Source organism: Tauraco erythrolophus, chromosome 10 (genome assembly GCF_009769465.1).
Source record: "Tauraco erythrolophus isolate bTauEry1 chromosome 10, bTauEry1.pri, whole genome shotgun sequence".
Classification (NCBI taxonomy): Eukaryota; Metazoa; Chordata; class Aves; order Musophagiformes; family Musophagidae; genus Tauraco; species Tauraco erythrolophus.
Window position 1 is genome coordinate 7,888,170 of NC_141474.1, and position 24,037 is coordinate 7,912,206.

General features: G+C 47.5%; 1 protein-coding gene across 7 annotated transcripts; it reads right to left on the reverse strand.

Moving 5' to 3' along the window:
* Nucleotides 1-564: 564 nt before the first annotated feature.
* TADA1 (transcriptional adaptor 1) lies at nt 565-23,865 on the reverse strand. 7 transcript variants are annotated; one of them, XR_015222358.1, is made up of 10 exons: nt 23,749-23,865; nt 23,391-23,482; nt 22,195-22,260; nt 16,181-16,278; nt 12,806-13,015; nt 11,615-11,766; nt 9,457-9,619; nt 8,201-8,454; nt 1,544-2,303; nt 1,225-1,243 (listed from the first exon to the last, which is right to left on the reverse strand). XR_015222358.1 is itself a non-coding variant. In XM_086617233.1 (8 exons), exons 1-8 carry the CDS (start codon nt 23,820-23,822, stop codon nt 8,302-8,304), a joined length of 1,008 nt encoding a protein of 335 aa, XP_086473359.1. In that variant the 5' UTR covers nt 23,823-23,865; the 3' UTR covers nt 8,010-8,301. The 7 variants fall into 7 exon arrangements, 2 of the variants coding, with proteins under 2 accessions (XP_086473359.1, XP_086473360.1); XR_015222359.1 differs by lacking the exons at nt 1,225-1,243; nt 1,544-2,303 and adding an exon at nt 565-675; XR_015222356.1 differs by having other exon boundaries at nt 565-2,303.
* Nucleotides 23,866-24,037: the final 172 nt, after the last annotated feature.

The following is a 24,037-nucleotide window of genomic DNA, read 5'->3' on the forward strand; positions in this document are numbered from 1 at the left end:
GCACAGAAGCAGATATCTGATTGTGGGAGCTTTTAAATTTAACAAAGACATAACAAAACCCACCAACGGGAAACTGGTTTCAGAAATTCAAATGGAAACAATACTGTTTAATGATAACCAACAACACACCCCCAAGCAAGGCAGTCACTAAGCTGATGCCTGCCATCTTTCTGAGGGACCTCTTTTCAGAGACGGTTCCTCCAAGGCTTACCTGAGCACCAGATCCAGATGGAGCAGAGGGAATGGCTTTGCTAGGCACATCTGAACTGGCAAGGAGGCCACTAGCACTCACAGCAGTGGCAGGTTCAAGTTTTTCCATACATTGTACCCATTGCAGGGAGGTCAAAGCTCCAAGCAGAGCCCCAGGAGCAGCTTGTACTGCTCAAATGCAAGAACTTTTTGTCTTTGCTTAAACAGCCCCCAGGCAGAACAAGAGCCCAAGTCCAGGTCTCCAATACTCCACCCAATATCCTCAGACTGAGGATGGCCTGCACTCATAAAAACCCCCACCAGCCAGATGTTATCTGGAGACACAAACTCATTTCCCGGCAAGAAATGAATCAAAAATGCTACAAAAAACTTCATTTGGATGCGCTTCATGATGAAAAGTTTATTTATTCTTACACAAGTTTTTATGTCCGGTTATAACTTGATGCTGCCTCCGCCTTTTGTGATCTAGAAAGAACAGAAATTAATCATCTAATCAGGACCTTGGACCATAATCAAACTCGAGGCTGGAGACAGGTTACAGCAGCAGCTCAGTGGTGGCCAGCAGCCTGCACTTGACCCAGAAAAAAAAATTCTGCCCCTCGTTCCTGTCATTGCTGCACAGCCCCACCAGGAGCAGTGTCTGCCTGGGGGGTGCCCGGGACACTGCAGGACTCCTCAGAAGATGCAAAGTCTCAGAGGCAGCTGAAGGGCCCTGCTCTCAGCATGAGCCAAGGTCTCCGTACACCTGAGGAGTGGACACTAGTGCTTGTGCCCCGGCTGTGCCTGTCATTAACCCTGTCTCACCTGTTTGGCACCCCTCGGGCTTCTTCGCAGAGCAGCACAGTCCCCTCGGCCGCGGTGTCTGCAGCAGAGCTGCGCCTGCCTTGAGGTCTGGCAAACACTGACCTCCGAGACGCAGAGGATGCGCTTCCCTGGCACTCCCCAGCTGCCTGGCCTGCCCCAGGCTACGGCTACACATGAAGTTTTTTTCTGCAGTAACTGCAAGGCAGGCTGGTGAATTCTTCCTCTCCTCCTGCCAACCAGATCACACCAGTAACCACACTGGTGAAGAAAGGTAATGCCACAAGCAAATCTTTTGATGCTGAGAAGTTACTTCCATCTAGGAGCCTGCTGAAATCTCACTGCTGAAGCCCTCCTCTAGCAGCACAAGCTGTGCCTCTCGCTGGGAGGAGGGCTTGCTGGCATTGTGCTACTGCTGCAAACCCTTCTGCATGTCATTTCAGACCAGCAAGACACATCCATCATCTCTGACAAGTCCCTGACAGGGAACAGCTACCACTGCCCTCTCAGCACTAAGGAGGCAGCCCCTCACCTGCAGAGACTTTCTTTTTCAGCAACATCAGACTGCAGCAGTAGATCACACGCTTCCTTCCACTCCAGGAGCACAAAAGGAGGTCTCCTTTCTTGGTGGTATTTTCACTTGGCTGGACAGCAAAGCATTTCTGCTACCCCAAGTTTGGGGCTCTTGGGCATTTACAATTAAGGAAAAAACGCAGTGTGTGTGGTTGTTTCTTAAATGCAAGCAGTCTCATTTTCTTATTTCCTCATTTTCCTCTCTTTGCCAGAAGTTCCCTAGAGGTCAAGTGGAAGGAAGGTGGTACTAAGTCACCAGTTTAAACTTTTCCTCTACTGAGAAACCAGAATCTGCATTTTTAGGCACTGCTGGCACAGAGTTTCTGGCCCTCAAACAGCGGAGCCACTCCTTGCACCAAGCCCAGGACCAGCTTTCTACAACAGGGGGATATTTCTGCTAGGAAGGAAAAAAACTGGGGCAACAACCAAAAAAGTCCACCTCTGCTGCAGGAGAAAGTGCGGGAAGGCTGGGAGGGGATATATGAGCAGGTAAGCTAAGAGAAAGGCATTGCAGTGCATGTTTGGTAGCAGCGCTATGCTCCAGGTTTCTGCTATGAACCAGCAACAAAACCCATCTTTCCTGGTCACCAGTCTTGGGAGCAAGAGTTTGGCCATTTGGGGGTGTTGGAGAGGGCTACATTCACACCACTAGAATCTTCCTTGGCATCCAGCTGGAAAGGCTTGGTCGGACTTAAGCCAGGTCTGGCAGCTGGAACTGTCTGAAAAATAAAAACAAGATTTTCTGTCTGCATCCTACACTCCCAGGGGCATTGACATGCTGAGATCAGAGGGCTGTCTTCATCCAAACTCGGGCCATGAAGTAAGCCTGGTGAAGCTCTCAAGCACTTAGAATCATAGAATCATAGAATGGTTAGGGCTGGAAGGGACCTTCAAAGGTCATCTAGTCCAACCCCCCTGCAAGGAACAGGGATATCTCCAACTAGATCAGGTTGCTCAGGGCCTTGTCCAACCTGGCCTTGAACGTCTCCAGGGATGGAGCATCCACCACCTCTCTGGGCAACCTGTTCCAGTGTTCTACCACTCTCATAGTAAAAAATTTTTTCCTAATATCCAACCTGAACCTACCTCCCTCTATTTTAAAACCATTACCCCTTGTCCTATCATAACTGGCCCTCCTGAACAGCCTCTCCCCATCTTTCCTGTAGGCCCCCTTGAGGTACTGGAAGACTGCTATAAGGTCACCCCGGAGCCTCCTCTTCTCCAGGCTGAACAGCCCCAACTCTTTCAGCCTGTCCTCATAGGAAAGGTGCTCCAGCCCTCTTATCATCTTCGTGGCCCTCCTCTGGACCCTCTCCAACTGGTCCATGTCCTTCTTATGTTGGGGACTCCAGAACTGGACGCAGTACTCCAAGTGAGGTCTCACAAGGGCAGAGTAGAGGGGGAGAATCACCTCCCTCGACCTGCTGGCCACACTCCTCTTGATGCAGCCCAGGACGCGGTTGGCCTTCTGGGCCGCAAGAGCACATTGCCGGCTCATATTGAGCTTCTCGTCCACTTCCCCCCTTCCCACCCTTCATGTGGTGGGTGATGATTTTCCACTGCAAATCTTAAGTCGTCTAGAAGCTCCCAAGTGTCAACTTCCAGTACACTGCAGTTCCTATTGGATTAACACCACAGGATGCAATTCTTGCTACTGGGGATGTGACTGATGACTCATTCCTTCCCTTCCGTCTTTCCATACAATACTCTGAGGTGAATATAACAAGAAGTTCTAGGCCTAAGCTTCAGCAAGAGGCACAGGACTATGGAAGACACCTTCAGTAGTGAAGACCACTAAATAGCACAACAGGTCACCTAAAACAACTCCGAAAACTTCCACTGTAACTTTTTCAGCCATCATCTGTTAGGAACAGTTTTCATCAAGCTCAGCTTGCCATAGACCTGGCAGGGTCTTGGTGGATCTTGAGTCAGAAGATGGACCTTTCCAAACTAATTTCAGTGCTACTTTGAGCAGCTGCTTTGAAAGTCAGCCATCTTACTCATTTCAGAGGGCTGACTACCCTAGCGAAGACAGGCATATGTCATGTCACAGTGAAAGCCACCAGCCTAACAGTGATACACATCGGCACCATCACCCTGTTCTCAGTGCAGGTCTCCAAGAGCAGTAGGCAGCAATTCAGAGTCCAGATACTGGGGCTTCTTATGCTTTCATATCTTTGCTACTGACCTGGACAATAGGATGGAGCATATGGGCAGCAAGTCTGCAGATCACACCAAACTGGGAGGAGTGGTTCATACGCTGAAGGGCAAAGCTGCTATGCAGAAAGACCTAGACAGGTTGGAGAAACAGGCTGAGAGGAACCTCAAGAAGTTCAACAGCAAATGCACAGCCCCACCACTGGGATGGAGTAATCCCTTGCAGCAGAACAGGCTGGAGACAACAGGCAAGAAAGCAGCTGTGCAGGAAAGGACCTGGAAGCTTGGGTGGACAACCAGCCCAGGAGCCAGCAGTGCACCTGTCCAACAAAGGCCAGCTGCTAGCAGAAGTGCAGCCAGCAGGGCAAGAGGAGGGGTCCTGCATCTCTGCTCAGCACTCGTGAGACCATCTGTAGAACTGAGTCCAGTTTGGGTTCCCCAGCACAAAGACAGTGCCATACCAGAGCAAGTTCAATGGAGACTATCTAGATGGTTTGGGCTGGAGCACACAATGTATAAGGAGAAGCTGAGAGCAGCAGGTTTGCACAGCCAGGAGAGAAGGGAGATCTTGCTGTTATCTGCTACTCTCCGATGAGAAGCCACAAGGAGACACACAGAAAAAGCTGAAAGGCAACGGCACTGGTACAACACAAGAAATTCTGATGAGATGCACAGAAAACCTTCGCCATCAGCATGGTCACACAGAATGGTTTGGGTTGGAAGGGACCTCAAAGGTCATCTAGTTCCAACCCTCCTGCCATGGGCAGGGACACCTGCCACTAGACCAGGTTGCTCAAAGCCTCATCCAACCTGGCCTTGAACACTTCCAGGGATGGGGCATCTACAACTTCTCTGGGCAACCTGTCCCAGAGCTTCACCACCCCCAGAGTGAAAAATTTCTTCCTTAGATCTAACCGAAATCTTCCCTCTTTCAGTTTAAAGCCATTGCCCCTTGTCCTGTCACTACATGCCTTTGTAAAAAGTCCCTCTCCAGCTTTCTTGTAGGCCCCCTTTAAGTACTGGAGGGCTGCTAGAAGATCACCCCAGAGCCTTCTCTTCTCCAGGCTGAACAGCCCCAACTCTCTCAGCCTGTCTCCATAGCAGATGTGCTCCAGCCCTCAGATCTCTGTGGCCTTCCTCTGGACTCACTCCAGCAGCTCCATCACCTTATTGTGTTGGGGACTCCAGAGCTTAATTTTGGCTCTAGACAGGGTTCTAACTCAGATCACAGTTCTAGTTCACATTCTAGCTCGCTTGTTGGTTCTAGAGTGGGTTCCAGGACAGCAGTTCATTCTAGAGGAAAGGGTGGGTTTTTCTTTCCTTTTCTTTCTTCTTTTGAGAGGAAGGCTCATAGAATGGTGATCCTGTCATCCTTCCATAACTCTCCTAACTTTGTGAACATTCTTTTCTCTGGAGACAAAATTGGAAACTGGTCATCACACCAGTGATATGGAAACAGGAAATCAATTTTTATGTACTTGTTTTAGATTCCAAGTCCCAAGGAGCTGAGTCAAGAGGAACTCGCCCAGCTCAGACCTGTACCGCAGCCGTGTCCTGCAGCAGAGGTAAGGCCCAAAGCAGGTCACGGGGAAAGCAAAGCAGACAGATTTCCTTGGAGGAAGGAAGAGAGGAACTAACTGTTGGCTGGGCAGCACCAGGGTTTCACCTCATCCGATCCACTGCTGCTGCTTCCAAGGTTTATTTGAGAAGGGTCTTGTTGGCAGATGTCTCAGGGACTCACAGTGAAGGGTCAAGTGGATGGTGAGAGACAGTCGTTGGCTTCCCAAGGTCTGCAGTTTCCAGTCCTTCTTCTTTGCCTTATCTCAGCAACACAACCACTCCACTTACCAGATTCTTCTGTTATGCTCCGAGTTTGATGACAGCAAACCAGTAATTTTTTTAGAGAGGATCAAGACACCTCATTTTGCATTTTGCTCTGCAGCTTCCACAAGGTGGGGCCTGGGCTAGCAGGTGGCAAAGTCAGGACATTTCTGACAGTAAACATCTTAAAAGCGTATTAATTCTTTTTTTTCTTTTTTTCTTCTTCTTGGTGTTTGATCTCAATCTTCTGGGAACGGGAAATTGCAGCACACCTTCTATCTGATGGAAGTAAACTGCTGTGTCTTGTTCGTGTCCACGAAGGCCAAGCGGAACAGCAGCAGCGTCTCAAGTAGCTCTTGCTCGGAGTGCTCCACTGCCGTGCCCGGACCCACGCAGCCCGCTCAGGGACCCCTCCTGCGGTGCCCTGGGTCGCACACACTGGAATAGGAAATATCACCACTTCTCTGGTCCCATCTTCAGAGACAGCTAACCTGCTCTAGCTTCAAACTTAGCAATTCTTTCAGCAGAGGGTGGGCAAAGCAGCCTCCCGATGTCCCTTCCAGATTACCCCAGAAGTCTACAAAGCACCACTTCTCACGCTTTGTGGGAAAGTGCATTGAGACTATACGCCTGTCAGTTTTCTGATCTGTGAAATGGGGCCAACAACATTTCCTTATTCAAACCTTTGTTGTCTAGCAAGTGTCCCAAACAACACTTTTTTTTCCCTCAGTGTGGAATAGATGACTCAGCTCTTCAGAACATGAGGCTCTGTCTACAGAGCCTTCCCCTTAGTGCACGCAAACAGCAGACACTTGTGCCATACTCAGTATTTTGTTTCAGAACTCACTTGTGATGCTGTTGGAGGCTGCGTGCTTTCTTCAGATCTGACATCCTCAGAGCTGCCCCAAAGTTTCTAGCAAACAAATTTAATGCTTTCATTTTACACCAGAAACATAACAATTATCTGGGAAATCCCCCTCCCACACCCCAGAGTTTATACTTCGGGTGACTTGATGATCTCACCACATACAGTTACTCAGGTTCAATGTTGCTTTTAAAAAAAACCCGTCACGTAAAAGCCACTGGGGTCAACTTTTAAGCTAAGACTCACTTCTGAACAGCTATATATGTTTAAATACAGAAAAAATGGCAGTTGAGAGAAAGGGACCAAAAGAAATTTTCTATCTCCTCTCCATTCCCCCTAACCACACACTGCCATACCTTAGGAGACATGACCTAGCAAGCACAGCTGCTCCACCCCGCCAGGCCCTTCTGTAGCTCTCTACTGTTGCCTTTCCCAGCTTCTTCATAATCCTAAAATGGTCTTCTCATGAAGAGAGCCACTGATACCTGCACAGGCACTTCCTCTTGCTACTCCACAGCACATCCCACAAGCGGATGCAGGAAAGCCAGAAACACAGTGAGAGCTGCACAGCCCCTTGCCACAACTCTGGTCCAACATGAGCAGTCACGAGGGTCAAGAAAGGACATTATTAAAAAAGATAACTGAGAGGAAACACCAGGGACCTTGCACCCTTTTCAGTCCTGGGGGCACAGCAGAGAAGGAAACTGCATGGGAAAGGGGAAAGATGACAGCTCTCCTATCCAAATACTTGCCAAACAGAAGAAAACAAGACTGGAGGGGAACCATGAGCTCTCCCTTTCGTATTCCCCAGAGGAAGCCGTTTCAGCAGGTACCTCCATAGGTGTGGTAAAACCAGGCAATATAGTAATTAAGACATTTTAGTAGAATTCTCATGTTATAATAAGCCTGTTCCCTTCAGCACCAGAGGAGCACACAGCTGGCTCGAGAAGACAGTAGGGTACCTGAAACACAGCAGGTGGAACTTCCCCTTTAACACAGGGATCTGCACAGCTCCCTGCGTGGAGAGGTGTGACAGCACTTTTTTTTTTTTAACAATGAAGTAATACGAGACATCGTGTTCACGCTGCAAATCCAGGGAGTCCACAACACCAAGGCAGTGAACTGATACACATATTCAGGAGTTGCTGTCACAACCACTACAAAACAGGGTGAGTCAAGGACTGGGCTGATAAGAAAGCCTTACTCACAGCCTTGGTTTTCTTGCATATTTTGGTACCTGGTGAGAGATTCCTATGACAGCGCGCACTTTCATGTTTTGCATCACAAAACAGTTCAAAAAACAGGCTGGAAAGGATCTTTCCCTTTTTGCCTTATTTTCTCAGTTTCTAATCAGAAGTTCACCTGGTAGAAGAGGGACAATGTCAGTTTACAGAATTGCTCATCTTCACTTTACAAGAGCCCACCCCGTTTCCAGTTAAACGAATGGAAAAGGATCCCACCAACTGCAACAGAAGTTGGACAAGGCCCCTGGAGACTGAGCTCAGAAGGGAAATTACCTGAGAGGGGAGGGCACAGAGGCAGATTCCCCGTGCTCACAAAACACCACGCAAACACACCTTACTTAAAACCAACTCTTTCCACCCTCACATTTATTTTTCCTAAAAAACAGTCTTTGCAAACAAATCTCTTGCTTTCCCTTTCCAATTCAGTGGGATTGCTGCAAGCACTCTGTGGCACATGGCTCTGGGGAAGCAGAGAAAGCGTACCACAATGCAGTCATATTTCCATAGGAAAAGTTGACTCATAACTTACGTCATCCCTGAAACACTGACACAGGTTTGTGAGAAGCATCTGAACATCATGTCCAAGGAGCAGCACTGTAGCTGTCTGAGGCCTGACATGGCTGCCTAACTCTAGCAGAGCAGAAGGCCCTCCTTCGCCGCCAGGCGCTGGCGATGGATTTGATCCTGCTGTAGCTCCTCGTGGTTCGGATGCCAGAGTTTCATGACAATTCTCTCAATGTTTAGAGCGTAGACAGTGTGCGCAGGAATAACTTCTTTGTGCACCTGAAGACATATTAGAAAACAAAGTTTCATGCTTTCATACACGTTTCCCCATACTGCCCATGGTAGAACCTCCCTCTGCTACAGGATGATCAGAGCACCAGCCCTGCAGAGCAGGAATGCAGGTGTCACACATGAGGACAGCTGCAACCTGCGACAGCGCTGCCACAGCAGCCAGCACACAACGACTGCCTGTTATGCCATTTTGTAAGGAAGTAGCATGGTGAGGAAACAGTAATTTTGCTCTTGCAATCACAAACAACAATTAGTCAACAAAAATCTTACAAACAATTCCGTTTGACTAAACATGAGACAAATGCTTGATTACAGCTCTGACAAAGAACAGTTGCCTGCCTCCACAGCCTTGAGACAAAATCCTAGGCCTGTTCACAACAGCAGGGATCAACAGGGAATTTTTCACAGCTAATTTCTGACATTCAAAGTAGTCTGAATGTCCTCAGAGCTGCCAAGAGAGGGAGGCAGCCACAGGTATGCACCTCCATAGGAAGATTCATCCAGGTGACCTTAGACACCTCCCCGGGGTTGGGGTGATCATAGCTAACCCACTGCAGCAGCTTGCATGGAAGGACCAAGTATTCCTCTAAGTACTCAGAGTGGAACACGAGGAGTAAGGAGGGACATGCCAGGCAAGTCATTTTTCTGCATCGCTGTCACAATCTCAGCCTAGCTCAGTTCTGATATAATCACTGCAGTCTTGCTACAGAAGGGTGAACTCTTCCTTGGTAGCTATAAGAAGAGACACGGATTTCCTCGTCAACTCTCTGACCAAGGGGAGCAGAACAGGCATTAAACCACGAGCTGACTGTATGTTAACCATTACCTAATAGTGGGAACAAGTCAAAGAATTGTATATTTGAGAGGAAAAGAAGGAAACAGACTGGAGGAGAAAACAAATCCCCCCACATGCATGCAAACCAAATGCAAGACTGGTAGCTGGTACTGAGGACAGCACTGCCTGTGACATGACTGACATGAACAGCTTACCTGTAATGCTTCAAAAAGGTCATACATGTTGACTGGTGGGAGGGATGCTGGTAAGGTGTCTCCAGAGCACGCCAAGAGTAGAGCTGCCTGCTGCTCTGCGTCATCTGGGGGGGGCTGGGGTGCCAGACTCTGGCCGGCAGAAGGTGTCGCACAGGTTGGGGGGCTGTAGAGAGAGCAGGCAGCAAAACCTTCCCGTCAAGAAAACAGCACCACCTTTAGAAGTCACACAAGAGGAGCTTGGACCAGGGGTTTGCTTTTCTGAATCAGTTGACTTAGTCCTTACGTATGTAATCTTATTTCAGCTGTCATTAAAATCTCTTTAAAATTCCAGTTTAATAAAAATAGTGCAAGTTAATCCTCAGCATACTTCAAACCTGCTTTTTAACTGATTTACATTGGGCAACTTGTTATTTACAGCAAATAGTTTCTACCCAGCATAAGAACTCAGTCACCCACAGCATTAAACTGGAAGACATCAGCTGTTGGGCAGAGCTGTTTCGAGTGGATTCTATTCGTAGTGCTACAAGCAAGTCTTGAAACACCCACGGCCTCCTGTCAACCGCTAGAAGCACAAAAACACAACTGCCTTCTCATACACACATGCTGCCAGATGTACCACTCAAGCTGTTTGACACTGAGACTCTGGAAAACAACATGACCTTGAAGCTCTGCTAACTGGAAAGGCCTGCCAAGGAACTATAAATACATTTGGATGCAGGAAGTGACAGGATAGCAGTGTCCAACAGGTCTTCCCTGACACTTCATTCCTGTGGCAGAGCAGCAGTGCCCCCACAAAGGCTGGGCTCTTCTGTCCAGGGGCAGTCTCATAGAGTCATAGAATGGTGTGGGTTGGACAGGACCTCAAAGATCATCTAAGTTCCAACCCCCCTGCCATGGGCAGGGACACCCTCCACTAGACCAGGTTGCTCAACGCCTCATCCAACCTGGCCTTGAACACTTCCAGGGATGGGGAATCCACAACTTCTCTGGGCAACCTGTGCCAGTGCCTCACCACCCTCATTGTAAAAAATTTCTATCCTAATATCCAATCTAGATCTCCCCTCTCAGTTTAAAGCCATTGCCCCCTGTCCTATCACTACATGCCCTTGTGAAAAGTTCCTCTCCAGCTTTCTTGTAGGCCCCCTTTAGGTACTGGAAGGCTGCTATAAAGCAGGCAGTTGACCTGAGCAGCAAAACTCCTGTGTCACTCACTACAGCTTCCAAAAAGCAAAAATTACAAAGGACATTCAGAGGGCCAGGGGTCACATTCATAAATTGATGGACAAGCACAGTGTCATGTGCTTAACCCAGACAGCAACCAAACACCACGTAGTCACGCGCTCACTCTTCCCCACCCCCAGGGGATGGGGAAGAGAACTGAAGGGGAAAAGGGAAGGGCACTTGTGAGAAGATAAGAACAATTTAATAATTGAAACAAAATAAAATAAAAACTAATAATGATAAAAAATAATAAAAATAATATATACACAAATGAGTGACACAGTGTAATTGCTCACCACTCACTAACCAACACCCAGCCTGTCCCTAGGTAGTGATCCCAAAACAGGGAAGTCCCAAAACTGCAGTCCTGGAAGACAGAGTGAGCCCCTCCCCAGCCAACCTTCATCTACATACTGAGCACGACACTGCATGACATGGAATATTCCACTGGCCAATTCGGATCTCAATTCTAAACCTAAACTCAAATCCTTAGCTAGGAGTTGAGGGTCCATTGCTCCCACTCTGCTCCCTCCCAGCTTTTTGTGCACCCGCACACGTGGCAAAATACGGGGAGCTGAAAGGTTCTGGATGTCTCAGCAACAACTATAAACATTGCTATGTTATCAACTTTCTTCTCATACCAAATCCCATACTAAATCGAAAGCGCAGCACTATTCCAGCTACTAAAATGAAAAACCAACTCTATCCCAGCCAAAACCAGGACACACAGACAAGGGAGAGAGATTTTACACTGTCCTACACGCCACTGCTGAGAAATCCCCATATTCTGCCTCCCTGTTCAGCTGTCCAGTGCTCCGTACGGATACTTTCTTAACGTGTGAAAGCTAAACACCATTATTACAGTAATAAAAAAAACATGGAGTAACTTGAGGAGTAGCAAGTTGCATTTGAAATCAGTGTGCTGAGAGCTCCTTACCACTCAATTAAATTGTTATAAGCAACAACACTGTTCTTCAGGTACGGCTGAGGGTTAACGTTGCTTCCGAAGGCATACTTGAAATGGCCATCTCTCAGACGATAGGCTTTCCGCCTGGATATCACGGAGGTCAGAATATCCTTAAGGTGGTTCTGCAGTGAAAAACCACCTTGTTACACATGCCAATCTATTCACTCGACTAAGCCACAACTACAGGAAGTGCCTCACCAGTTGGGAAGGCAGAAGTAGCAACTGCTATGACCACAGGGACCTAAAGATGCAAGAGGACCAAGATCTGGACAAGTTACAGCACATTTTCCCTATCTGTTACAAACAGATATGGAGAACATAGCACTGTGTGCAAGTTCTGAATGCATCAGCCTGTGAACTTTAGTATGCAATGTGCTGCTTCAAATGTCACAGAGTCCTCTTGAATGTCAGGAAATTCCCAACCCCTGATCCCTTTGACAAAGGGTTAAGAGATTCATAACTGGCACTAGAGGTTACACTTGTACTGAAATACTGGCCCTAAAACTACAGTGAACAGCTACTCACTCCTCTTTTTCAGGCTGTTCAGTTGCCTGGAAAGTGCTAGAGAAGGGACTGAAAGAAACAGGCAGAAAACTGCTTCTTAATTTGGCCTCACTCCCAGACAAGGAACTCAGGTTGGTCTCCACATCCTGACTCCAGAAAACCATCCCCACATCAACACTCCAAGTAACAGCTGTATCATTCCTGGGATACATCAGGTGATGCACCACTGATGGCCAAAACCAGCAACAGCAGCACTTCACCTGGAGGTATGACCTGATTCTGTCACTTCGCCTCTGTGACAGGTACTTGCACCTCTAACGGATCGTTTTTTATAGAATTGTTTAGACTGGAGCTCCCATTCTGTCCCTGCTTTCAAGTGACAGGAACAGCATTTTCCAAAACAGCTAAAGCACACCTGGAGTTCTTTATATGCAAGTACTTCGAAATTAACACTTGCAGGCAGAAGTCCAAGACTTTGTTTATGATGCCACAAATGTGGAAGCCACAAATGGATTCTTATTTTACTCCTCCTGAGGCAGATGGGCAGCTGGAGAACCAGGTTTCCTCTCCCCACTGAGGGATGCTACCCCATACCACGCACGGAGCCCTTTGTTGCTGGAATAGCCAGAACAGCACTGCTGCCCAGCCCAGTCTCACCTCCACAGCATAAACAACCGCCGTCACCGCCTCCTCCGTGACATTGTCCAGCCCGTGCTCGTACGCAGTTACAATCATCCTTCCTTCTAACTGGCCACGCGTAGGAAGCATCATGGTATGAGAACACAGCTTCAAATCATCGTCCTCCTGAGGATCCTTCGCCACAAATTGCTGGGCTCCAGACAGCGGATTCTGAGGCTGGAACCGGTGCTGGTATGAACAAAACATTAGAGCAAATGAAGATAAATATTTGGTCAGACCCTTTGGGTCCATCTAGCCAAACATCCCTTCTCCAGTCGGAAAGCAAACACCTATAAAAACGTATCGCAGTAGGACAAGCAGTGTGATATTCCTCCCCAGGATACTCTCTTAACCCCCAATGATTTGTGACTGAAAAAATTTCCGAGCCAATGTTGGTGTCCTTTTATTAAACAGCCCACAGACTTGTCCAGCAGCACCCTGAACCACCTAAACTTTGGGTATCCACAACATCCTGCATCATGAAGTTCTACAGTGTAACAATACGCCGCATGAAGAGTCACTTCCTCTGGTCTGCTCCGCACTTCCCACCCGCTAGATTAATTTGATTCTCCTGTAAGTCTCAACTGTGGTCTGTCACTGTCTCTTATCTGGGTTCACGCAATTCGGACCAGTGACAATTTTATGGACTTTTACATCTCTCAGTCACCTTCTTCTATGCTCAAGAGTTCTCGTCTATTTAGTCATTTCTTGTGGAGAGGAGTGTATTTTTACTTACTAACTGCACAGTTTCCATCAAGATTAAAAACCACGATCCTAAGCTTAGGCGATTCTTACGTTTCTTTAAAGCTTTAAATGCAACAACTTTGCCAAATTCCAGTTCTGAATTTCATACTCTAGTCTCCCTGTGTGCTTTCAATACTCTAAGCAGAGCCGTGTTACTGAACAGCCACTGATTCTGAGATGGATTGTGGCTATTTTTCAGAACGCTCAGTTATTTAGAAAAAAAAATCACAGAAAAGGAATTCATATCAGAAGGTGGCAACCCCCATTTCCCAGCCACATGCATTCCAGCACAATTCCCTTGATGTGCTGGCCATCTCAAGCTTTGAGTGCTTGTGGTGGCTGCCGGGAAGTCTCAGGCCCCAGGTGAACTGGGCAAAAAAAAGCAGACGAGAACAACTGATCCTTGGGCCCAGACATGTGCTTGGCCCAGCTCCAACCCACAAGGGAACAACATGGCTCTGGCTCATCAAGTACTCCCACAACTCTTGTCCCCCAGCTCTCCGAGCCACAAATCTGGTGACTCGAACAAATATTGCCACAAGGCTCTTATGGGGCATCAAGACAAACACATACTTTAAACACAAACAATGAACGTACAGCAAAGTGGGTTTCTCACATCTTAGTTTCAGGAGAGCAAGGAGGGCTGCTTTATTCAAAGGACAGTGTGGCATTTAACTCAGAGTGAAAAACCAATCCGCCCACTAATGATGTGAAAGCAGGTTTCCCTCCCTGCAATTCTGAAGACTTATGCTTTCATTACAGGAAAGCTACATGCCTGGAAAAAAAGATCTTCAAAATGTAAGCAGCTCTTAAAAGGAACGTGGTTTGGGAGAGCAGAAACCAATTGGAATGAACCTGTGGTCATTCACAGCTGTTATTCTGACCAGTGAGGGAAACATCAAGAAATACCAAAGCACTTCAAGTTCACACTATTCAGGAATTCCACTAGCAATAGACAAGCCCATTAACCATAACATGCACTTCATACAGTATTTACTACCAAGCATTCCAGGAACACGTGTATAAACACACACTAAAAACGTGGTGTAACGTAGGAGTATCCGAGTAAACCAGACTCCGAGACCTCCACTATGTCACAACTCGCTTCTCAAACTCTCCTCTAAGTCCTCCTGAAAAGTTACAGTGAAGTTTTAAAACAAAAAGCTAATGTAGACTGCCATCGGAATTCAGGTCCCAGCTGTGCAGACTGCAAACTATTTCAGCAGTTTCTAGATACGACAAGTCTCCAGCCAGACTCACATCCCTTCAAAATGCTGGTCTCCGAAACACTCGCACGTATGATGCCTGACTACAGCCCTCGGAAGCACGGCAGGCACTTTGGCTGAGCCAAGCTAACTCCTCGAGGATGGAGCCAGGCTCTTCTCAGTGGCACCCAATGATAGGACAAGGGGAAATGGATATAAGCTGGAACATGGGAGGTTCCACTTAAACATGAGGAAGATCTTCTTCCCAGTAAGGGTAACACAACACTGGAACAGGCTGCCCAAAGAGGTTGTGGAGTCTCCTTCTCTGGAGATGTTCAAAACCCGCTTGGACGCGTTCTTGTGTGATCTGATCTAGGTGGTCCTGCTCTGGCAGGGAGATTGGACTAGATCCTTTAAGGTCCCTTCCAATCCCTAACATTCTGTGAGGAGCGGGAGGTTTCTCATGCCCACCTTTCTCCCCTATCCCCAGCCATACAGCTGTCCCTTCTGCCTTTGCACTGGCTTTGGCATTCATCTAACCACAAAGAACACTGATCCAGCTGAATAAACCAGTAAGAAAAACTTGAGGTTTGGGGTTTTTTTGCTTGGTTAGTTTCCTGCCTTGTCAGAGAAGGGAGCGGCATCACAATGTGCTCAGACACCTGATAAATCTGGCTCAGTAAGAGACAGACGTTCTCCCTTTCAACAAACTGAATTCAGTTTGAACTGTCTTATCGAACCCCACCTGTGGAAAACACTACCTCATTCCAATCCTTTCGCACCGGCTATCCCACACCACTCGTCTGGCAGCACAGAAACAACTGGAGAACAGACATGTGACAGTACCAGATGGATATACAGAGCCTTCACCGCAAAATTAACTGGATCTTGTGCATTCCTCTGCCACGTACCAGAAGACAGCATCTTTGCAAAGCATTTTCAATTCTGAAACAACTTGACCCTCTAAAAACATTCCACCCACGGAACATCACGTCTAACAGTTTGGATTGTAGAGTTCTGCAGAGCAGATCATAAAATCACAGAATTCTGCCTAAATAAACAGGAAGTCACTTTTACTTCAAGAATTCTGCAGGTGTGTGAAGTTGGTTCCTGGAACACAAGCTTTTGAAACTTTGACATTTAGGTGTATTTCCATGGATACTCTGGTGTCCAGCAAAGCCAGGTCATACTGTAGCCTTTCTCCCAAGAGGCTCCCACAAGAGAGGCAGCAGCTACTAACCCCCAGCTCCTGCCTCAACCCAGAACTCAAAACAATATAAAATACATCATTGCATGTGATGAACTTTCATCATCCCTGGGAGTAAAGGCACCAGCATGCTGTGCAGAGCTCTTCACCCCCACCAGAACATCAGAGAGCCACAACCATTTGACCATGGATACTTACATCAAACTTTTGTCGAACTGAAGAAATCTTTTTCTTTCCTTTGGGTTTTCCAGGTTTAGTTGCAGAGCCACCTGGCCATGGCAGAGATCCAGCACCCTCTACAAATTGAAAAGAAAAAAAAAAATCAAACCACTCAATAGGTGCTGCTGATTTAAGGCCAGGACAAAACTATCCACACAGGAAAACCCTTAAAGTTTGGCTCCCAGCTAAGCCTCAACTCAAAACCAACAGTCACAACCCAGAGGAAGGGCTTCCCAAGGGAGAACACTTTTGGCACCCCTTCCCTTCCTTTGTCAGCTCCCTGCCAGCTTGACTCACTCGTGACCCATTACTTAAGTAGAAATTTCTCCACACACACAAAAAACATGACAGAAGAAGAGAGATTAGCACAGCCTCCAAGGAAAGCCATAAGGAAAGAACAAGCCATTTGTTCCATCAGGAAGACAACAGGAACTTGCCCAGAGTGGGATTCTTCTCTCACTGTACCCTGGATCAGGTCAGATGCTAACCAGAAGGATCAAGCAGTCTGACTCATTACATCTGCCTTTGCAGTTCCCCATCAGCTTCAGCAAGCTTTGCGTCGGACCCCACTAAACATCGCAGCCAACTGTTCTTCCTGTTACGCTGCAGGGAAGGAGAGGGGAAAGAATGGCAAAGGCAGATGAGCCCAGGAGCAGGACAACACCAGTGTAAGCAGTGAGCTTGTGACTGACCAGAACTGGCAAGCAGCTGGAAAAGTGATTACTGTGCGGTACCAATAAACAAATACATTTGGCCACATCACCTTGAGGAGCCTGCTCACAAGTCCACCATAGGCTGTTTGACAGCTACACCTACAGCAGGCAAACCACAGCCCGGCGATCATACAGCTCTGCGCAAGGACAGCCGAGCAGACTTCCCATGGATGGGTTTACAGGATCCATGCACAATTCCTTCAGGTACAAGATAACGTGGCACTGGATGCGTACGCACTTGCTGTCAGCAAACAAGTGCAGCCCAAAGACTGGACAGCCCTCTGGTGGCTGCAGAGGCAGCCTCTGCTGTGTGCCACCAGGGTCCTCCTCTGCTGGCTCCGCACAGCGAGCAAGCACCTTCCTCCGGAGCAGAGCGTGCACATTCACTGAGTACTGACAAACACCCAGCTCTGATTCTCTCCTGTTGTCCCGGGCTGCCACAGCTGAACAGCAGCTTCACACCAACCAGCTTGTTTCCTTCCAGCTCTCACAGCTATGTGTAATTTGCTGTAATCAGGAATTCATACAGTTACACTAAAGCCCTGTTTATATACAGGGAACGAGGCCAGCTGGAAGCCCTTGGCTACAGGGAGCTTCCCACACTCACGGTTGAAACATAAGCACAGAGTCTTGCCCCATAAAAAAAAACTCCTAAAACATGATTTTAAGGATCAGGCTAAACCAGAGGATTCAGGTGAATGGTCAGCTGCTAAGAAGAGGTTAGAAACAACCTACACACAGAGTATATTCTCCCTATAAAAAAAAATATTAAAAAGTTTAGCTACATCTTCTTAGTGATGTGAAAACCAATAGTTGCCAAAATCCGTGAGTCAATTACAGGAAATCACAAGATAATAAACCAACCCTCTCCAAAAATCATAAAGCAGGTGTCACGACTCATCACTACAACATCACAGCAGAGCCCTAACGAGGGGGTACGGGAAAGCACTGCGGACAATCATCTCACAGACCACCTCTGCCCTCCACTGAGATCTCAGGATCTATTGATATAACACTACTTCTCTCACAGGATGTTTTGCTCTTCACAGAAGAGTCCAACAGAGAAGGACTGTGTATTACAGATGAATAGGTTACAGCAGAGCCTAATTTTAAAAATGCCTTATTTTAAAAAAATAATACAGTAACTTTTAAACTAAGCAGCAACTAAATTTTAGGGTTTGACAGTAGACCCTGAAAGATGCAACTTCATTGAATCTCAGCCTGCACATTGAACAAAAACTTAGAGTAAGGGAAAGGTGAGATACTCCCTCCTATTCCCCATTAGAAAAAGAGCCAAGAGCAGAACTTTTTTGGCTCCTTTTCCAGTTTTTCATATTACCAAGGCTGACTTGAACTAGATGAAGACAGCAAAATTTCCCTCTAGTATTCTAAGAAAACCAGTACTTACCTTCCTGGCCACAAATGACAAGGCTGGATTGCCTCAGACATGCAACTTCTTTTTATTTAATCTTGCTAACAAGAGAATTACATGCTAACAAGCCACAGCAATGGCTGCTGATACGCCTTCGAAGATGAGCAACAGATAAAGTTTTCCTAATAGCTGTCGCATCTCAGTGGTGGCACCAGCCAGTCCAGACAGGGCACGTCAGGTTTTCCTGACGTGCTGCACCAGCACTGAACAGAGGGAAAGGACAAAGGTACAAACAAAGAAAGTCTCGACAGAGAACAGCAGCCAGGCACAGAAAACACGCATTTTCCCACCCTCGTTTATTTCATCTTCAGTTCTTTGGGGTTTTTTTTATCTTCTCGCAGGGACAGGGGTTTAGTCAAGTATATTCTGATGACCCTCCTCTATCAACAACTCACACTCCCATTTTCTTCCTTTTCCTCTCTTCCCAGCTCTCTGGAGAGAAGTGGAACACGAGCAACCTGAGCCCGTCTCACAGTTGGCAGCCCTTCAAGCAAAGCCTGTGGGCAATCCTGATATAATAAAATGCTCCTGTTATCCCAGCAAGAGTTCTAATCCACTGACCTGTGTCTTAGTTGGCTTCAGATCACTAGTAAATAAATTAAATCCTTGCATCACTAACTCCAGTGCTTGCAATTGTCTCTTTTGTTGTTGACACTTAGCTAGGGAAGGAGGTAACAGTTCAAGTGAGACACGTATTAACCCAAGAAACTTTGCTAACTTGATGCTTGCAATCGTCCAACAAACAAGGTAAGCTTAGCAGGCACATCCATGCAAGGTTAAGGAAGGATTTAAACTGGAGCTCCTCTCGATGGAATCTTTGGGAAAGAAAAAACTCAGGCATAAAAATTAAGAAAAAGCACTTCTGAAAATACTGGTAAAAAGAGAATACCAATAAAACAATTTTCTTGTAATGGGAAGTGTGCCACACCACCCAGGTTGGTATAGCTAACCTAAAAATCACCATTAAGACACTCTAGTATTTTGGATGGCATATTTCCAGGAAATTCCTCTCTTCGGGCACTTTCACAGCTTCCCAGCTACATTACAGCTGGATGCCACTTGTTTATCGGTGTCTTTACAAAGGTGGCTACCAGAGGGAATAATATCACCCATTTTTAAAAAAGGGCAAATTAGTCAGATTTAGGATTGCTCAGGATCCTGCTGCACCCTCAGTGGGAGCTCAGAAGGAAACAAAGCAACTGGTCATTCTTCACATTGGAATAGATATGAGCTTCCCTCCCTCTCCACCAGCAAGGCCCGAGTGTCCCATGCCACACAGGCTGTTCTACTGGGACTAGAAGTCTGTGTAACAGACAGCCTAAGCGATGAGAGGAGGAAAAAAAGTGTTCTCACAAAGGGTCACGTTCACTCCATGTTCCCCTACAAGCCCAGGTAGAACCACCACTACCAGAGGCAGCAAAGTTTGGATCAAATGGGTTTGTTTACATGGTCCAACATATGTGCTAATCACTCCTTAAAAATACCTCCCCCAAGGTCTCCTATTCCAAATGCCACAATATCAAGTACCCTTTTAGCACTGACCACACAATTTATTTTTAATACCAAAGAGAGTTTTGAAAGTGGTTCTTTCCCCCTTGTCCCTCTCACACAAAGGTGGAAAGTACATGCATCAGTAGCCCTTGCGATGGCATGCCAAGTACATCAAGTACACTTCTTAAAGTCACTTCTTTCCATGAATCATGGAGTAAATACCTTCTACCCAAAAGACAGCGGTGGAGACAAAAGCCTGTTAGCTTTCCATTCTTACATGGCAGGGGGGCGGGAGCAGAAAAAACAAACCACCAACAAACAATTGGAACAACTAGCAGGTGTCAGACTAGCATCTCGGGGAGAAAAAGAAATCGAGACATAACATCTAGTATGCCACTCACACTACACTTTCCTGGGCTTGTGTGTATAATCCGCTATGCCACACACAGCAGACTGGCACGTAAAACGTCTGTGTAATGGATCTACCAGTCAGTGGCCCAGAAAGAGGTGTCTCAGTACAGATTCGCCCAAAAATCATAGGGAGGCTGTGCATTGACTTGAGGAGAGCAAACCAGAGACTCTAGCAGGGACTAGCAGTATGTACTGTTAACTGCAGAGCACTAAACCATGTCTTTAAGAACACATATGATTAAACTGATTTTTTCCTAGCCAGCTCATGCAGATGTGTGGACACAGAGCTAAGAAAAGCCTGCCTGAAAGCACTGGAGGTGACCAGCTGGGCAGTGCTGGGTAAGGTAGCACTCCATTACATGCTGTCACTGACCTGCTGAAGCACTACAAAGAAGGGTTCTTCAAGTGCTCTTAAAGAGAGTAAGCTTCAACAGAACAAAAGGAAAAGTCCTTGCAAAGACCTGAAATTAAAAGGGTCAGAGAGGAAATAATGATCATGTGGAAGACACCTGTGCAGCACCATGCTGGCGCTCATAATTTTAACACATTCCTAGACAGCCTGGAAAAAGGGGGGGTACTGGGGATCTGGTCGTGTTTGCTGGCAAACCTGAGCTATTAAAGCCAGGGAAGATGAAGACTGACCACACAGCTGCAGAAGAGCTGTACAAGACTAAGTGACTGGATAAAGAGACAAATGAAATTGATTGCAGTTGAGCACAGAGTAGTGCACACAGGAATAAATCTCAGCTTCAGTCACACAGCAGCAGGCTCTAACCTGACCACTGCCACTCAGAAGCAAGACCTTTGGGCTACAACCTCTTCTTCCACACTCACACCAGCCCAGCACTGAGCTCAGGGAATGCAGGCACTCTCTCCTTTCCAGTTTAGACTCAGCTAATTCAAGTAACACAGTGGAATCACTGTTCTTGTGCTTTCTTTTTACAGTCCAGCTGTAAGTACTCTAAGTCAAAAGCAGGGAGCAGCAAGATTTATGTTTAAATCTTCTGAATTAGATAAGCACAGACTGTTAAGGAGGACAAGCCTGGGACTCGAAAGTTGTTTGTAAAGTTCAAGAGCAAACAAGGCAAATTTGGAGGTGGGGGAGGTCAGTACTTAATTAGCACAGCTGGGATAGTTAAGGACCAGCTGCAACACAAAAAGCTAAAGGCAATCCATAAATTTTGCATTTTTTCCTTCCTCCAGCAACATCAGATACTCTAGTAACAGGTATTCTCTCCTCACAAAAAACTTCTCTCAGGTCTCAGCCCAGCAGAGTCATAACAATTTTCTCTCCTTTACTACACAGCATATCTTTAACTGCAGGTCAGTTGTCTTTCTTAAGAGATCTCTGGATTGAGAGTTCCTTTGAAGACCAAACAGAACATATCCTGCAACCCTGACTGCAGCCCTTCTAAATGCTTACAAAGTTAAAAGGTTAACTATCAGCAGAAGGTTGGGTTAATTGGCCATGACTCAACCAAGACTGTGAGCATTCACAGTAAGCACTTCTCTATCAGATACATACTTGATTCCAAGATCAGTCAGCAAAATCCAGCTCCTCAAAAATGATATCCCCAGTAGAGAGAAGAACAAAGAGCACCACCAAGTTCAGGAGAGGAAATGGCAAGCAAAGCAGATCAAAGGCAAAGCAGCCTTTGATCCCTTTACACTTCAGCTCACAGCACACACCCAATCCAAAAATCAAACCTGCTTATCACACACAGGAATCCAGCATCAGCCTCTAATCAGGCACACACAGCTTATTTATAAAAGTATCCCTGCTGAAATCAGCTGGATCACTACTTCACTACCTTCTTGTCAGCGTGGCACAAAGACCATGCATACTAAAGCTCAGAAAATTGGAACACTTTGTGCAAAACCCAAACACACACACACGGCAAAGCTTTGCTACCCAACTGTTTGTAATGAGGCTGGTCAGGACTTACCTGGTGCAGAAACCAAGATCTGGCATCGGGTAAGGATAGCCAGGAGGAAATCGTTGTGAGAGTGGACTGCATAAAGACAGACAGTTCGTTAGCAACACATCAGTGCCCACAGGCACCTCCTCAGAGCAATCTTGAAGTAGCTCACCACACCCTTCCACAGCTGTGCTCTCCCCACATGCTTAGCTACATAGGCATAACTTTCAATTTAAGTTTTTTTTGAGAGTTTTCTTCTACTGGACCCAGAATCTGCTACTGCCATCCTAACCAAAAGAAGGCTACGCAGCATGGAAACAAGTTAGGCTGTTCTCAGTGTGCCACACACACAAATCTGGCCCTGCAGCATGCAACACGAAATGTCGGGTGTGTTCAGCCAGTGAGAGGAGGGACAGGCGTCCCTCCTGCCAAGCGGAATCCTGGTAGCAGGGCTTTGCTAGAAAAGGACCAGTAAGAGTCAGCCCCAGAAAGGTGAAATTAAGTCAAACAAGTTCTAGATAAAATGCAACTTCCTCACAGAAGGGTTACACAGAGTGAGTAATTAGACATTAGAAAGCGCAGAGACGAACTTCATAAGCAGGGTCAGATGGTTAAAGGAGCCTCTTTAACCTTTGAACTCCAGCACAGACAAACTCCCTGCCCTTCCCTGTAGGAATCACAAACACAGAAGTCGGGAGCCTCTACAATGCTTTCAGCAATGCCCACAAGTGTTTGCAGACCTGCACAGAGGCAAGGACGAAGGAATGTCACCCTTCAGTGCTCCAACCTGCCACCCCCAAAGGCCAGGAAGGGGATCTGCCTGCTGCAAAATCACCTAGGCAAATTCAGGGGCTCCCTCCCCACTCCAGCCACAACACCAGTTCAGTCCCAACCAAAGGCAGAATGCAGTATGGGAAGAACCAGGTCTCTGGTGACATAAAAAAAAAGTGGTTTTTTGGTTGCTGGTTACTTTTTTACCGTATTCACACACAGCCAAATTGCTTATCAGTGCCAGGGCCACAAAGGGACTTCCTCCTGCAGGCCAGGGCACCTCCCACCTTTTGAACACTATTGCTATCAGAGCTCTGGCCTTTCTTATTTCCCTCACAGCAATTTCCCTGTTCGGGAAGCAACATCCGGGAGGAAGGGGCCCCCCCCAAGGCCTGGCAGGGGCAAGGCACCATTAGAGCCGGCAGGAAAACAAACACAAGATGGCTTTTTACCATTGTCTTGCGTGAGAAGCCTGCGTGCTTCCAGGTCAAACTCCTCCTTACTGATCTTTTGCTTGAACCAGAGCTTCAAGTTGGCCCAGTACCTAGGGAAGAGCAGGGAAGGTGCCGACACCGAATGAAAAGCGTTGTTCCTGAACCGACCGCTCTCCCTCATCAGCGCAAAGGGGCCAGGACAGCGCTAAGGCTTCCACACAGACACGGTACAAACGCACGGCCCTCTGAAGGCCAGAAGAAGACGAACCGCCCTCACAGGCCAGCACCGCCCTCACGGGCCCGGCCCGGCCCAGCAGGACGCCCCCACCGCGACTGGGCCTCACCTCCTCCCCCCCGCCCGCCCCGCCACACTCACTGCTTCACGTTCTCTCCCAGCGCCTCGCTCAGACTCTTCTTAGCCGCCTCCAGCTCGCTCACGTACGTCGCCATCACCGCCGCCACCAGGGACAGGCGCCGCGGGAGCGCCCACCTCCCTCCGTCCCCCGCGCCGTAAGGAGCTGCAAAGTTCGGCGGCAGCCGTAAAGCGCGGCGGCCGCCCGTCACGTGACAGCCCGCCGGGCCCCGCAGCCTGGAGGAGGGGGCGGTGGCGCCGCCGCGCATGCGCAGAGGTGCCGCCAGTCCCGCCGGGGAGCGGAGTGGAGCCG